Source organism: Callionymus lyra, chromosome 1 (assembly GCF_982586985.1).
Source record: "Callionymus lyra chromosome 1, fCalLyr1.hap1.1, whole genome shotgun sequence".
Classification (NCBI taxonomy): Eukaryota; Metazoa; Chordata; class Actinopteri; order Syngnathiformes; family Callionymidae; genus Callionymus; species Callionymus lyra.
The window spans coordinates 52897577-52912713 of record NC_141818.1 but is presented as its reverse complement, the minus strand read 5'-3'; the positions used below and the strand labels follow the sequence as shown (position 1 = coordinate 52912713).

Below are 15137 nucleotides of genomic sequence, written 5' to 3'. Positions count from 1 at the left end.
GCCATCATTGGACAAATGCACAGATTAATATTTGGAACGATAGAATAAATACATAGATTTTCTTCATTAACATCTCATTTATTCAGTATTTTATGTATTTTCTGGCTCATCAATAATGATATTTTAATGTCAACTCATGTCCTTGTACATCTAATGCTTCTCGGATCAAAGTGTGAAAAAGCGTCCGGCGACGATGAAAGCGTGAGAAGAAGCTACGATCGTCTCTTGATTTCCACAGAGAGTCGCTTTATTAAATAACAAACGCCTGAGGGACAAACATGGAGGTTTTACATACATGGATAATCAGTCCAACTGTCACACAATATCTGCACGACAACCAGTTTACCAACATAGAGGAGTCATGGTAGTCATGGTAGTCATGGTAGTCATGGTAGTCATGGTAGTCATGGTGTTATGTAAGTCATGGTAGTCAACTTAGTCATGTTAGTCATGGAAGTCATGGTAGTCATGTTAGTCATGGAAGTCATGGTAGTCATGTTAGTCATGGTAGCCATGGTAGTCATGTTAGTCATGTTAGTCACGTTAGTCATGTTAGTCATGGTGGTTATGTTAGTCATGTTAGTCATGTTAGTCATGTTAGTCATGGTAGTCATGGTAGTCATGGTAGTCATGTTAGTCATGGTAGTCATGGTAGTCATCTTAGTCATGGTAGTCATGGTAGTTATGGTAGTCATGGTAGTCATGTTAGTCATGGTGTTATGTAAGTCATCGTAGTCAACTTAGTCATGTTAGTCATGTTAGTCATGGTAGTCATGGTAGTCATGTTAGTCATGTTAGTCACGTTAGTCATGGTGGTTTTGTTAGTCATGTTAGTCATGGTAGTCATGTTAGTGATGTTAGTCATGGTAGCCATGGTAGTCATGTTAGTCATGTTAGTCACGTTAGTTATGTTAGTCATGGTGGTTATGTTAGTCATGGTAGTCATGTTAGTCATGGTGGTTATGTTAGTCATGTTAGTCATGTTAGTCATGTTAGTCATGGTAGTCACGTTAGTCACGTTAGTCACGTTAGTCATGTTAGTCATGGTAGTCATGGTAGTCATGGTAGTCACGTTAGTCACGTTAGTCACGTTAGTCATGTTAGTCATGTTAGTCATGGTAGTCATGTTAGTCATGGTGGTTATGTTAGTCATGTTAGTCATGTTAGTCATGTTAGTCATGGTGGTTATGTTAGTCATGTTAGTCATGGTAGTCACGTTAGTCACGTTAGTCATGTTAGTCATGGTAGTCATGGTAGTCATGGTAGTCACGTTAGTCACGTTAGTCACGTTAGTCATGTTAGTCATGTTAGTCATGTTAGTCATGCTAGTAATTATAGAGATGTAACAATGATAGTACTTTTATTAATGTTCCAAAGCTTGGGAGCAACAGCCTGAAGGATTTCTCTTCTTTGGTCCTGATAAAAGTGATGTTACTAATGTTTCTAATTCCACTGATAAAATTAGATTTAGTGAGTGACAGTGGTGAAGAAAAACTTCCAGAAACCTCGATCAGAACCAGACTCAGTGTTGTACTGGAGAGAGGATAGAGAGAATGATGTTGTAAATTATCTTACTGATGTTAGTTATAGTTAGATATTTTTTATTTTAGTGATGTTAGTGACATTAATTATTATAGTGGTTTTATTTTAGTGATGACGAGGTTGTGACAGTAAAATACAAATAATGAGTCCTGCCCTCAAACTGCAACATTGAGTTTGTGTTTGTTAAAGGTGTTATTATAAATGATTTTGTTTTTTCAGTTGAACTAATTTAATTAACGGCATTATTAGGGAAATAACCACCTGCCTTCTGATTGGTTCACCGGCAACCAGCTGACCCGCCCCCACCATAAACCCGGAAGTGTGGATCCACATATATGTAGCTGTTGCTGCCAAGAAACGACTTAAACTCTTGTTTCTCCTGAGAAATACAAACTCAGTCCGTCATACTTTTATTTCCTAACAATGTCTTTATCGTTCGAGGGACGTGTGGTGCTCGTGACGGGAGCCGGAGGAGGTAAATAATGTGTTTTTAAAACTGCTCTTGAACTTGTGCACGTTAGCTGTCATTGCTTCACTTCCTGTTGACATCCGAGATATAAATGTTTCAGGAAAATGTTTTAAATGTTTATTTAACTCTAGTTTCACATGTCGTTAAATATCTTTGCTTAACTACGTAACCTTCCTTTCCTTGTGCTTTCCTTGTGTTGCAAATGTAAACAACAGTAACACCTGGATTTGTTGTGATAGTTTAGATTTTAATGTTGTTTATTAAACTGTATAAATATATATCACAGGCTCAGAAATACACGTCGTTGCTCTAAGCAACAGCCATGGGGGTCAAAGTACTGACAGTGTTGTGGCCAAGAGTGTTAAAGTTCACATGCTGGAGCAGCTCAATATATTCAGTTAAAGTTCGTATTTCTTTCTCTTTTAACGTGTTTTATTTCATGCAAAAGTCACTTAAACATATAAATGGTTCTGCAGCATGTTTGTCTCAAACCTTTTATTTACGCCAGTTTAATGAAACTCTAGATTTTTGATGTGATTTTCTTATTTTTTTCCATTTATGAATGATTTTTTGCTCTTAGCTGTATTATTGTTTTGGTTTTTACTGCAAATTCACCTTTAATTTAGTTACTACAGCATTTGTTAATTGTTGCTCATTTGTAAGTAAGTAATTCATTTTTATTTGTAAAGCGCTTTTATTTGTCCTTTATTATGTGTTTCAAAGGTTTGTTAAAAACATACGTTCATTTTCAAACTCTTCCTATTCATTTCTGTAGTCTTGTGTTTATGTTGTATACTTTCTTTCTTTCGTAGTTTAGAACTAAAATAATAAATGACTATCATTTATTCTTGATTCAGTATCCAGTTGGACTTACACAAAAACATACATACACAGTTTAATGAATTATAATTTATGTTCAGGCCTGTTTCATTAGTTACAATTAAGAATAATTCTGTTTAACCTACAGTTCAAAAGCAATATATGATTTTCATTGCTTAATTTTCATAGTTTCATAATTTTGTCCACATTTATTACTACTAGGGGTATTAAAAAATATTGATACGGCAATATATTGCAATATTCTTTATCATGATACTTTATCAATGTTCCATAGCACTTTATTGATTTTTCTTTTTAAAAAAAAAGAAAGAAAGTATATGTGTGAAGCCAAATACATATATATGTGTATTTGGCTTCAAATTACAGTTGTTTTTTTTTACAATATTTATTTGATGGTTTATATTTCAATAAAGTAAGGTAAGGTAAAACTGTAGAAGGTCTCCTTTGGGAAAGTGTGTTTAAACTAAAATATTTGATTATTTTATTTACAATTAACAAGTAGAGGTTTACGGCATTTGTTCATTTTTTTGTTGCAATTAAACTTCCGGCCGCTTGACTAGATAAAGTCTGATTGACTGATGTCCTGCAGCTAAAGAAACAATTAAAACTCGCAAGATCCCTGCATTGACTGAGGACGAGAGGATACAGTCTACTTATTGTGGTTTAAGACCAATGAAGGCAGTTACGACTTCGTCAAGAGTCTGCAGTACTCAAGTACTGGACAATACTACACATATATACTTGTTACTACACTATCACAACACCAGAGTCAAGTACTAGACCATACTACACATACATACTTGTTACTACACTATCACAATACCAGAGTCAAGCACTGGACAATACTACACATATATACTTGTTACTACACTATCAGAACACCAGAGTCAAGTACTGGACAATACTACACATATATACTTGTTATTACACTATCACAACACCAGAGTCAAGTACTGGACAATACTACAATATATATACTTGTTACTACACTATCACAACACCAGAGTCAAGTACTGGACAATACTACACATATATACTTGTTACTACACTATCACAACACCAGAGTCAAGTACTAGACCATACTACACATACATACTTGTTACTACACTATCACAATACCAGAGTCAAGTACTGGACAATACTACACATATATACTTGTTACTACACTATCAGAACACCAGAGTCAAGTACTGGACAATACTACACATATATACTTGTTATTACACTATCACAACACCAGAGTCAAGTACTGGACAATACTACAATATATATACTTGTTACTACACTATCACAACACCAGAGTCAAGTACTGGACAATACTACAATATATATACTTGTTACTACACTATCACAACACCAGAGTCAAGTACTGGACAATACTACACATATATACTTGTTACTACACTATCACAACACCAGAGTCAAGTACTGGACAATAATACACATATATACTTGTTACTACACTATCACAACACCAGAGTCAAGTACTGGACAATACTACACATATATACTTGTTACTACACTATCACAACACCAGAGTCAAGTACTGGACAATACTACACATATATACTTGTTACTACACTATCACAACACCAGAGTCAAGTACTAGACCATACTACACATACATACTTGTTACTACACTATCACAATACCAGAGTCAAGTACTGGACAATACTACACATATATACTTGTTACTACACTATCAGAACACCAGAGTCAAGTACTGGACAATACTACACATATATACTTGTTATTACACTATCACAACACCAGAGTCAAGTACTGGACAATACTACAATATATATACTTGTTACTACACTATCACAACACCAGAGTCAAGTACTGGACAATACTACACATATATACTTGTTACTACACTATCACAACACCAGAGTCAAGTACTGGACAATACTACACATATATACTTGTTACTACACTATCACAACACCAGAGTCAAGTACTGGACAATACTACACATATATACTTGTTACTACACTATCACAACACCAGAGTCAAGTACTGGACAATACTACACATATATACTTGTTACTACACTATCACATCACCAGAGTCAAGTACTGGACAATACTACACATATATACTTGTTACTACACTATCACAACACCAGAGTCAAGTACTGGACAATACTACACATATATACTTGTTACTACACTATCACAACACCAGAGTCAAGTACTGGACAATACTACACATATATACTTGTTACTACACTATCACATCACCAGAGTCAAGTACTGAACAATACTACACATATATACTTGTTACTACACTATCACATCACCAGAGTCAAGTACTGGACAATACTACACATATATACTTGTTACTACACTATCACAACACCAGAGTCAAGTACTGGACAATACTACACATATATACTTGTTACTACACTATCACAACACCAGAGTCAAGTACTGGACAATACTACACATATATCCTTGTTACTACACTATCACAACACCAGAGTCAAGTACTGGACAATACTACACATGTATACTCGTTACTACAGTATCGCTATATATAATAATATATTGTTTTATTGTTCCTTCATGTGTCGCCAGATTCTTGCCAATACACCCCCCTTGTTACTATATAGTGTCGATGAACTAAATTCCTCACTATCGAATGAACTTGCATATATGAGGTTTAGGTTCCCGAGGTAATATCTTTCTCACTTACTTAAATACAATTTTAACCTATACTCTTCTTCTGGTCTCCTTATGGACGACTTGGCCCCGGAGAAGGAATTTTTATCCCAAAAAATCCTGGTGTTTGACTTTTCAATAACTGACAAGTCCCTTCACTGATCCTCCCAGTTTGATGAATAGTTCATACTTCGCTTTATTTAAGGATTGCGATGGATTTCCAGCCGTTCTTGACTGAATGCTCTTCCTGACGTGTCTTCTCTCCTGCAGGTCTGGGGAAAGAGTACGCTCTGGCCTTCGCTGCGAGAGGAGCTTCAGTTGTCGGTAACTATCAACATTTGTTCTCATCACTGAGGTTGTGCATTTTAGGGAATGTTCTCGGAAATACGTGAATAGAAAGAAACAAGAAATGTGTATAATTCCTGTTTTATTGATTATTATGGTCTGAAAGCTTTTTTTATTTTGTAAAAAGATTTAAGTAACATTAGCTTTTGACTCTTGACACAGCAAGACCCAGGTTTCAGTCAGTTTTACTCCTAAAATAAACCTCTAAAATAATGAAAATGAATGAAACACAAACTTTATATGATTCATTTTAAATGTTTTTTTTATCCGAGTGTCTGTCCCTGAATATAATGCCAACGTTAAAGTGATCCATGTTCAGCTACACTACAGACAGACCCCTTTATTCAGCTGAAACAGACAAAGTATTGTATTTATTGGAGTCTAAAGCTGTCTCAATTCGCATACTTGTGTACTTAAGTACTTAGTATTTTTAGTGCATAAGTGCGTCTCAATTGTTAGTATGTAAATGTAGAGCGCCATACACACTAAATTGTCACTAAAACATACACAGAAAAAAATTGAGTATGTATCGATGGACACTTTCTACACTAAACGACTCCATCTTAGTGACGTTGACGTTGTAAACGCAAGTTACTTTCTATATATATATATATATATATATATATATTTATATATATTATACTTCCAGGATTATATTCAGCAGCAGTAGAAGGATGACACGTCTTCGCTGCTGATACTGGCGTAAATATCTCGTCAATATTTCTCATATTTCTTGAAACCAAACGTGCTGCCAGCAGGTGGCGATAGTGTTCCTACAGCTGGTTGAAATCATCCTTAAATAGTAGTAGAAGAAGAAGCTGTCGCATCATTTCCTGTTAGTGTGTAGCAGCAGAGTTTGATTTGTGGAGAATTAGTTACTAGTTAGTACGTACACTATCCTGATGCATACTAACCAGTGCACTCAGAGAAGTATGTGATTTGAGACACAACATTGGTCTGTTTCCTTGTGTTTCCCGGTTGAAATCAGGCAACGTCTCGGGTGTTTGTCCCATATCGCGGACTTCTGCACTTAATATCTTGAGTGCACAAGTGCATGCCAGAATGTAGCGCTCAGTGAGCACTCACTAGACATGTGACGGAGCAGATACCGATGTAAATGTCTTTAGAAAACACTCCGGCTGTCCTAAATCGCACACTTCTCCGAGTGCACTGGTTTATAGTACACGTTAAGATGCACTTACTTGGCCAGTGCTCACATTTAAGGTAAGGTAACGTAAGGTAAAACTTTATTTTTTTCAACAGTGTTACAACGATTTGTGACACACACTCATTTTACCCCAAAACAACACAACAACAATAGTAACACAATGAAACACAACTTAATAACTTGTTTTACGATGATAGTGTTACAACGTCCGGTTGCAGTCAGCGTTAAAAGTAGTAGAAGAAGAAACTGTCGAGTCATTTGCACTATCTTAATGTGTACTGTAAAGCAGTGCTCTTGGAAAAGTACCTGATTTGAGACCCAGTGCTGACCTTGACCCCTGACCAGGGATCAGGGGTCGGCGCCTCACGCCAGCTAATCACTCGTGGAGAATTGCAGCAGCGACACTTCTAATGTCAATCTTCTTCTTCTATCCTCTCCAACACAGTGAACGACCTTGGGACGGACAGCAAAGGTGGCGGAAAGAATTCTGCGGCGGCTGATAAGGTCGTGGAGGAGATAAGAGCGAAGGGAGGCAAAGCCGTGGCCAACTACGGTGAGTTGATGTTGAGTGGTGGGTTTTAGAAAAGACCCTTTTTAACCAAAGACATGAAGAAACTAATTCATGTTCCTCCTGCTCTTGATTGTTGGATTTAATTCCACTTTGTTCCACTTTCCTTCCTCCACTTGTGTAACTGTGCTGGATCTGGTCGCGTGTTCCTCTTTTCCCTCCTGCTCTCGTGTTCATTGATGCTTCACTTGTTTTTGTTGCTCTGGCTCTTCAGTTCTTCGCTTGTTGTTCGTCTCCGGTTTTCTCCCTCTTGTACTTTGCCTTCCTTGTTCCACATTTCCTGCAACTTTTGTTTTCTTTCTTTGAGTCTCTGCCGCTTGATCTGCTCCTCTTTTCACATTTTATCTTTTCACATTTTATCTTTTCACACTTTCATCCTCGACCCTCTTCTTCAACAGCATGTTGAGTTGTTATTGGTTAATATATTTACGTTTGTGGCGCAGTGGTCATCTCACAGCAAGAAGGTTGCTGGTTCGCTTCCATCTCTGTGTGTAGTTAGTATGTTCTCCCCGTGTCGTGTGGGTTTACTCCGGACACTCCGGTTTCCTCCCACAGTCCAAAAACATACAGAGGTTGATTGAGAACTTGTGGGGAAATTGTCCGTAGGTATGAGTGTGTGTGTGAATGGTTGTCTGTCTTTGTGTGTCCTGAGACAGACTGGCGTCCTGTCCAGGGTGTCCCCTGCCTCTCGCCCTATGATACTGGGATAGACTCCAGTCTCCCCGCGACCCCCACAAGGGATAAAGCGGAAGAAAATGAATGAATGAATATTTACGTTTCTACGATAAAATAAATCTGAATATGACTAAAATATATCCTCAATTCATCGTAAAATCTTTTATTTTCCTTCTTTTGCGAACAGATTCCGTAGAAGAAGGAGAGAAGGTGATCCAAGCGGCTCTGGATGCGTTCGGAAGGATCGGTGAGTAGATGTTTCTAATTTAATGATCTATTTATTTATCAGATTAAAAACATTTGAATTCAAATTATTTAAATTTGATCTCTCAGCTGTTACACAAACTACTGCACACGAGCACATGCTTCTTTTTGTGTTGTATACGTCACACGATTTAATCATTTTAATAATTTAGTTTATATATAACATTTCAGACGTCGGTGTCACAAGCTTCTTTGAATAAAACCAAAAGGGTCATTTAAAAAAAACGACAGTACAGTTTGTCTTGTTCTGTTCTTCAAATATTTATCCTCAAATTGAATATTCCTTCATTTGTACTCAACATATTTGTTTTAGCACAAATACTCTCATGAACTCACAGTTTCTATGTTTTCCTCTAATATTTTTAAATCATGTGAAATGTTTTCTCAATCAAATCTTATTTGAACACTTATTATTATTGATGTTATTCTAAGTGTGTTTGAAGGGAAAATAAATATAAAAAATCATGATGATTTCTACCCAAAAAACAGTTAAATAAGGTTAATGTCGAGACTGTTGTTTGTGCTGAAGTTATTCTGTCCAGTAATAATGAGTTTAGTTCGATCTTTGACTTGACATTTAAGAACCGTCTGTGATTGACTTTGAAACGAATGAAGAAAAACAGTTTCAACACTTTTTTTATTCTTTTTTGTTTCCAGATGTGGTCATAAACAACGCAGGGTGAGTATTTAAAACGATATATATTTTTCATTTACATTTCTTAACAATTACGTTCATATTGCACTAGACTGTTTGAAAAGGTGACGTTAGATTTACACACTATTCTGCGAAGAAGATAAAAAGGGGATTAAAATGTTTTCTTTACGTTGTTTGAGCTTAATTTATGTAGAATATTTCATTTTTTTGAGTCTAAACGTCGTTTTGAGGTATTATTCTGATGCTTGAGCAGCGACGAGATGATCTCTAATGAAAGCTTCTTGTATTCCTGTGAAGAATCCTGCGCGACCGCTCCTTCCCCCGCACCAGTGACCTGGATTGGGGTGAGTGAGGATGTTTCCCTTTAGTGGTCGTGAAAATACAGGGTTGTAGCCGAGAGCTTGTTTTTTTTTTATCATCGTGTTACTCAGACGTTGTCACCTCGAGGCTCGTTGAGATGAGCTGGATCATCAAGACTTCCCTTTTTGAAGGATCACGAGGTGTTCCTGAGCCACAGTGGCATCACCATTAAAAGATATTTACGACGCAGCGTCTCGTCTTCGAGGTGGTTCAGGAGATTTTACTATTTTGTTTCTAAAAAATATCCTTCATGACACACATGAACATTAACTTATAAACTTAAATCATTTCAGTCGTATGTGGAATGTCACTGTATCATGTCATCAGAATATTAAATATTTGAATTTAACATTTCAACCTTGAATGTTGGTTTTTCATTTTTTTTGTTTGATAATAAAATAAAATAAATAAGTATCACTTATATATTAATAACTTTCAGCCAATCATGTTGATGCACACACGATCATGTGACTTCAACCTTTCATTGTAGAATAGATTGAATTCAACTGAACTATAATCAGTATCAGAATATATGACAATATACACCAAAAAAATGTTCGGCTGTTTTTAGGGAATTTTTCATTACACACTGAATAAAGCATAAAATTAAAAACAAAACGAAATAAGATAATAAACTTAAAATACACAATCATAGTGCAAGAACAGTCAACAGTTAATTTGTTTATAATGTTTATTCAGTTGAGTTCAATGACTGTTCAGCTCAGACCAAAGTTCAGTCGACACGTCACTTCCTTCAAGCAAATCAATACAATTCATTCCAAATGTGATCAAATATTTCCTGCTTGTTTCTTTTGTAAAGAACAAATTCTTTCAAGAGCCACGAAAAAAGTCAATCATTGATCCATTGTGAGTCTCCACATGACTCAGGATATTTCCAAGATTGGGAAACGCACCTCTCGACTTCCAACAAACAAATACTTTTCATTTTCTAGAACTAACTACGTTGGCAGGATGAATATTTAAACACAATTGAGTGTGAAAGTGCTCTGAGACAAAAGCAAGTGCAGTGTGAGAAGTTTCATGTGAAAAGTCTGAAGTCAAAATGCAGTTTCCTCACTTTGAAGAGGTATTTAACCTTTAACTTAAACGCCAGATCTGCGGTACGACCGGCACGGTTGAATATTGCAAAGTCAATTTTCAAGTTTTCTCTCGACGCTCGCCTCATTTGTCCACCTTTGCTCCTCAGACCTGATTCATAGGGTTCACCTGAGAGGCTCCTTCCAGGTCAGTCGAGCTGCATGGAACCACATGAAGAAGCAGAACTTTGGCAGGTAAAAGCACTTCCTTCTCTCTCGTACTTGTGACGTATGATGTATGAAACATTCGATCAAGGATCTGCATCGAAACCCACATGTTTGATAAACATCTTTTATTTACCAGAGTCAAGTGAAGCAACATCTACACTTGAGTCCGTCGCTGCATTTAAAAAAAAATCCTTCCAGGGTTTCTGTGTGTTTGCAGTGTTGCAACTCATCCTGAATCTTATCAGTTTCCTTTTGAGAAATCCTTTTTCTACATTACATCAGTCCCCGGGTGGGTTTGATTCCCCCGTCAATGGAACCTTTTAAACTTACGGTGCATCAAGGTCGTCTCCCCGACTCGAGTGTTGCTGCCGTACAAGAATCAACTTTGTTTTAAACTTAACTCCGTGCCACGGTTCCTCTCAATCCTCGTCGGCTTTTACGGCTTCTCTCCGGTTACGTTCGTATCTGGGGGCCTCGAAGCGCAGATGTTCGGCGGCCCCTCGTTTAGTATCCAAGTTTGTACGACTGCAGGCAGAACGAGGGGCTTTTGCTCCGACGTCAGATGGTGAAGAATAAAGATCCGTTAAGACGGAGCAGATTTCTCAAGTAAAATGACGGGTGATTAGACAAAAGTGGTTCAAATTGATGGTAAAATCACATGAAACTCTGTGAATCATGAAGCAACCTTTAGAACTATCCAAAAATCTCTTCTTCCTGTAGATGCTACTGTGTATGTGTCGGTGTCATCACAATATTGAATTGTGTGGATTTAACATTTAAAATGTTATTGGTTTATTTTTCTGACTAATTAAAATATTATTAATTTGTATATTGAAAAAAAAAGAGGGATTATTTGATCATTTAATTCCAATAATTATCCACTTGAATAATGATTATTTTCAGCCAATCATGCAATTCGCAGACGATCATGTGACTTCGACCTTTTTTAATAAACTAACGATTGAATTAAAGCAGAATCATTATCGCAAACGGCTTAATTTCGAAGTATATATAACAATATACACAGGATTTGTCTTTGGCTGTTGTAATGTAAATGAAACGATAATAAGATTATAAACAAAATACAAACGTAGTGCAATATAGTCCATGTTTAATTCTTTTATATTCTTTATTTAATAAAAAATAAATCCTTTCACTATTTTACTGTCCATTAGCGCCATTTTACCTTTTAATTCTTCATGTTTTGTCGCCAGCGTGTTTAAATCTCAGTGTATTCTGTACTAATGCCTCATAAAAAGGTGCATAATTGAGGCGTTTGAAGTGGATCTGGACTAATTCTGGGCGCGTTGGATGTGAAGAACCTTCAGATGGTCTGTAATTGAGGAGTGAAACTTCAAGGGGTTGTTCTTAATTGGATTCTGAGCCGGTGTAGGCGAACATAGGTGGGTGTGAATCGTTCTTAATGTGGTTAAGATGCCGCTGATTAAACGGAATGAGAGACGAGGTGCAGGTACTGATCCATAGGCGCCACGTCACGCCGCCTTTAAGGTGCTGCAGTGAAAGGTGTGAAGTCCTTGATCATGAGGTGAAATCATTAGGGAGTCGTTTATGAGCGGAGTTTTCAACCCATGACTATTCTAGTCTTTTCTATATTTCTCTAATTTCACTTAGAAATGGAGACTATAGACTCAAAGGCTTGTGTTAATGTCATGATCCAGGCAGCTTTTATATAAACTACGCCTTCGTTCTGTCCGAGATATTCAAGTCTTTGGAGACTAAATCAAATGTACCGTAAAAGCTCTTTTGTGTCTGACGCCTGAGTTTACACAGGGACCATGAAAATGTGATAAATTGGCTCCTGGAAAAAGATCATTATCAGTGCATTTGATACAAAACTCTGCAGCCAGAATTCTGAGCCGCTCTAGTAGAAGAACTCACATTTCTCCTTCAAACTCTTCACTGGCTGCCAGTTTCTTTCAGGATCATTTTAAAATTCTGGTTCTTACTTTCAGATCTATTCATGGTCAGACCTTCCATCAGTGATCTGATCCAGACTTACACCCCAGCTTGGGCTCTGAGGTCTGTGGATCAGAATCTACTGATGGTTCCTGAACACGCTTCTGGACCAAAGAGACTTTTATTTGAGCTTTTCCTTGATTCTCTGAGAGTCCTGTGTTTGTCTCGGTGTTATCTTGACCTTTTAAGTATATTTTTATCATAGTATATTATCGTATAGTATTGTTTTGATTCTTTAAGCGTTTGTGACCCTGGTCTAGAAAAGCGCTCTATAAATATTACTTACTAAACAAAATCCCTCCAGTGATGCTGCAACACAATCGTCTCCTTAATGACCCGGAAGTTGCACTTTGTTTGGGATGCGATGGTGAGCGGATCAGCGATCATTGATGACCAGCGACACGTTATGTTTCTCTTCTTCTGTTGGACTGTGGTTCGTCTAAATCGAACCGATGGCGCAGAATGTTGTGAAAACAAGTGGCTGAAGACAAAGTGTGATGTTTGTGAAGGGAAAAGGAAAAGCACCCGCCTAAAGATATAACAAAGATTAGATTCTGCTATGAATAAAACAAGAGTCAAAAGAACAGTTTTATTTAAATCAAGTGAAAAAAGCGAAGAAATTCCAAATCAAGCCCTTTTTTTTTCACAAAAAAGTGAATCACGTGAAAGTCAAATCAATCACATTCTTAATAATTCAACAGTCCTCATGCATTTCAAGCAATAAAAAGTGCAGTTGATGAGAAGAAACTCATGACATTTCCAGTGAGACGAAATGGAATAAATGACGAAAATGCAAATGTGACACTTTTAAAAGCTAAATGACATTTACACGTTTTTATAGATGAGTTTATTTCATGAAGCGAAAAAGGCTCGGCAGTCGCTAATTTCATTATTAAAGGATTAAAAGATGTTAAATTGAGTATTAAGAAACAAAAAAAAGCTTTATTCCTGCTGGTCCAGTGGATTGACTTCAAATGAATATTGGAAGGAAACTCTGTTTGCTGATGATCTGTTGAAATGTAGTGAGAATGAGGAGAATAAATGTCTGCAGAAGGAAGAGTGAAGATGTTATTGATGGAGCAGAGCTGGATAAATGGTGGTCCAGGGGCCGTAGTTTATCTTTGCCTCTATTTATGCGTCTCGTATGAGGAAAAACAAAAAAAAAACATGAAAAGAACAATTATAAAAAATCAAGAATACATTGACTTTAGTGCAAAACATTGTATTATTTATGAAAGTTTCAACAAATGACTCACAATCTTATTTTGAAATGTCCATTTTAAATATTATAATTCATTTAAATTTCTCTTTTTTTTGTTGTCGACTTCTTTTCTCAAAAGAACCAAAACTAGTTTTTCTTTTTTATGTTACTTTTAAGTTTGAGCATAGTCGTTTTATGATTTTAATTTTAATTACATTTAATAGAAACATAAAATGATCATTTCATCTCATATGTTGCGTCCTAATTAGATTTTGTAAAATCTTTATTTATGTTTTTTTATTGTTATTTAAAGAAGCTTTGAGGAGCCATCATGGAGTAATGGGTCAAATTGTAGTGAGTGATGGACGTTAAATAAAGCAGATTTTTGGAGATAACATCATGTCAGTTAAATTCAGGAATCACAAGAATTTGCCCTCGATGGACAGAAAAAAAGACTCCAAGTGTTTGTTTTAAACTCGTGTTGCGTGTCACTTGAAGTTTACTCCCATGTGAGTTTTTTTGTGTTTATTTTAAATGTTTTTTGAGGTGTTTTGCTGCTTGTCACTGCGCGTCAACACTCTCCCGTGGATCTGTTCAGAATCATCATGACGTCGTCGGCCGCCGGCATCTACGGCAACTTCGGACAGGCCAACTACAGCTCCGCCAAACTGGGCCTCGTGGGTCTGTCCAACACCCTGGCCGTGGAGGGCAAGAAGAACAACATCCACTGCAACACCATCGCGCCGGTCGCCGGGTCGCGGCTCACCGAGCAGGTCTTGCCTCCAGGTACGAAACCGTGTTCTCCACGAGTGAAGGATCGAGGATGTAGACGCGACCAGATGCTCTTGACTTTCTGCTGTACAGTTGAACAATTTCAATATATAGTCTCCAATTTTAAGTCACAGTCTCCCCCCATTAATTGAAATCCATTACATTTTTCACTTGTTTGAATTAACATTTATTTTAACTTGCAAACTTAACCTTACATATAAGGTTCAAACTAATGCTTTGCCGCCCAGCCAACAAATGGCAGCTGTTGATTATGTTTTAAAATGTTTAAAAAATGTTTTTGTAACCGTGTGAACAAAGAGCACAGCTTGATATAATATAATTAAATATTAAGTACCGTGTACATAAAATATATT

General features: G+C 36.8%; 1 protein-coding gene across 1 annotated transcript in view; it reads left to right on the top strand.

Moving 5' to 3' along the window:
• The first annotated feature begins 1860 nt into the window (after positions 1–1860).
• hsd17b4 (hydroxysteroid (17-beta) dehydrogenase 4) overlaps positions 1861–15137 on the top strand; it is a 39882-nt gene continuing 26605 nt past the window's right edge. The window contains exons 1-8 of the mRNA XM_087812420.1: positions 1861–2017; positions 5785–5838; positions 7473–7580; positions 8458–8517; positions 9192–9213; positions 9487–9533; positions 10757–10841; positions 14591–14778. Coding sequence (XP_087668546.1) covers positions 1966–2017; positions 5785–5838; positions 7473–7580; positions 8458–8517; positions 9192–9213; positions 9487–9533; positions 10757–10841; positions 14591–14778 — 616 coding nt within the window. The 5' untranslated portion in view covers positions 1861–1965. The remainder of the gene's footprint in view (positions 2018–5784; positions 5839–7472; positions 7581–8457; positions 8518–9191; positions 9214–9486; positions 9534–10756; positions 10842–14590; positions 14779–15137) is intronic.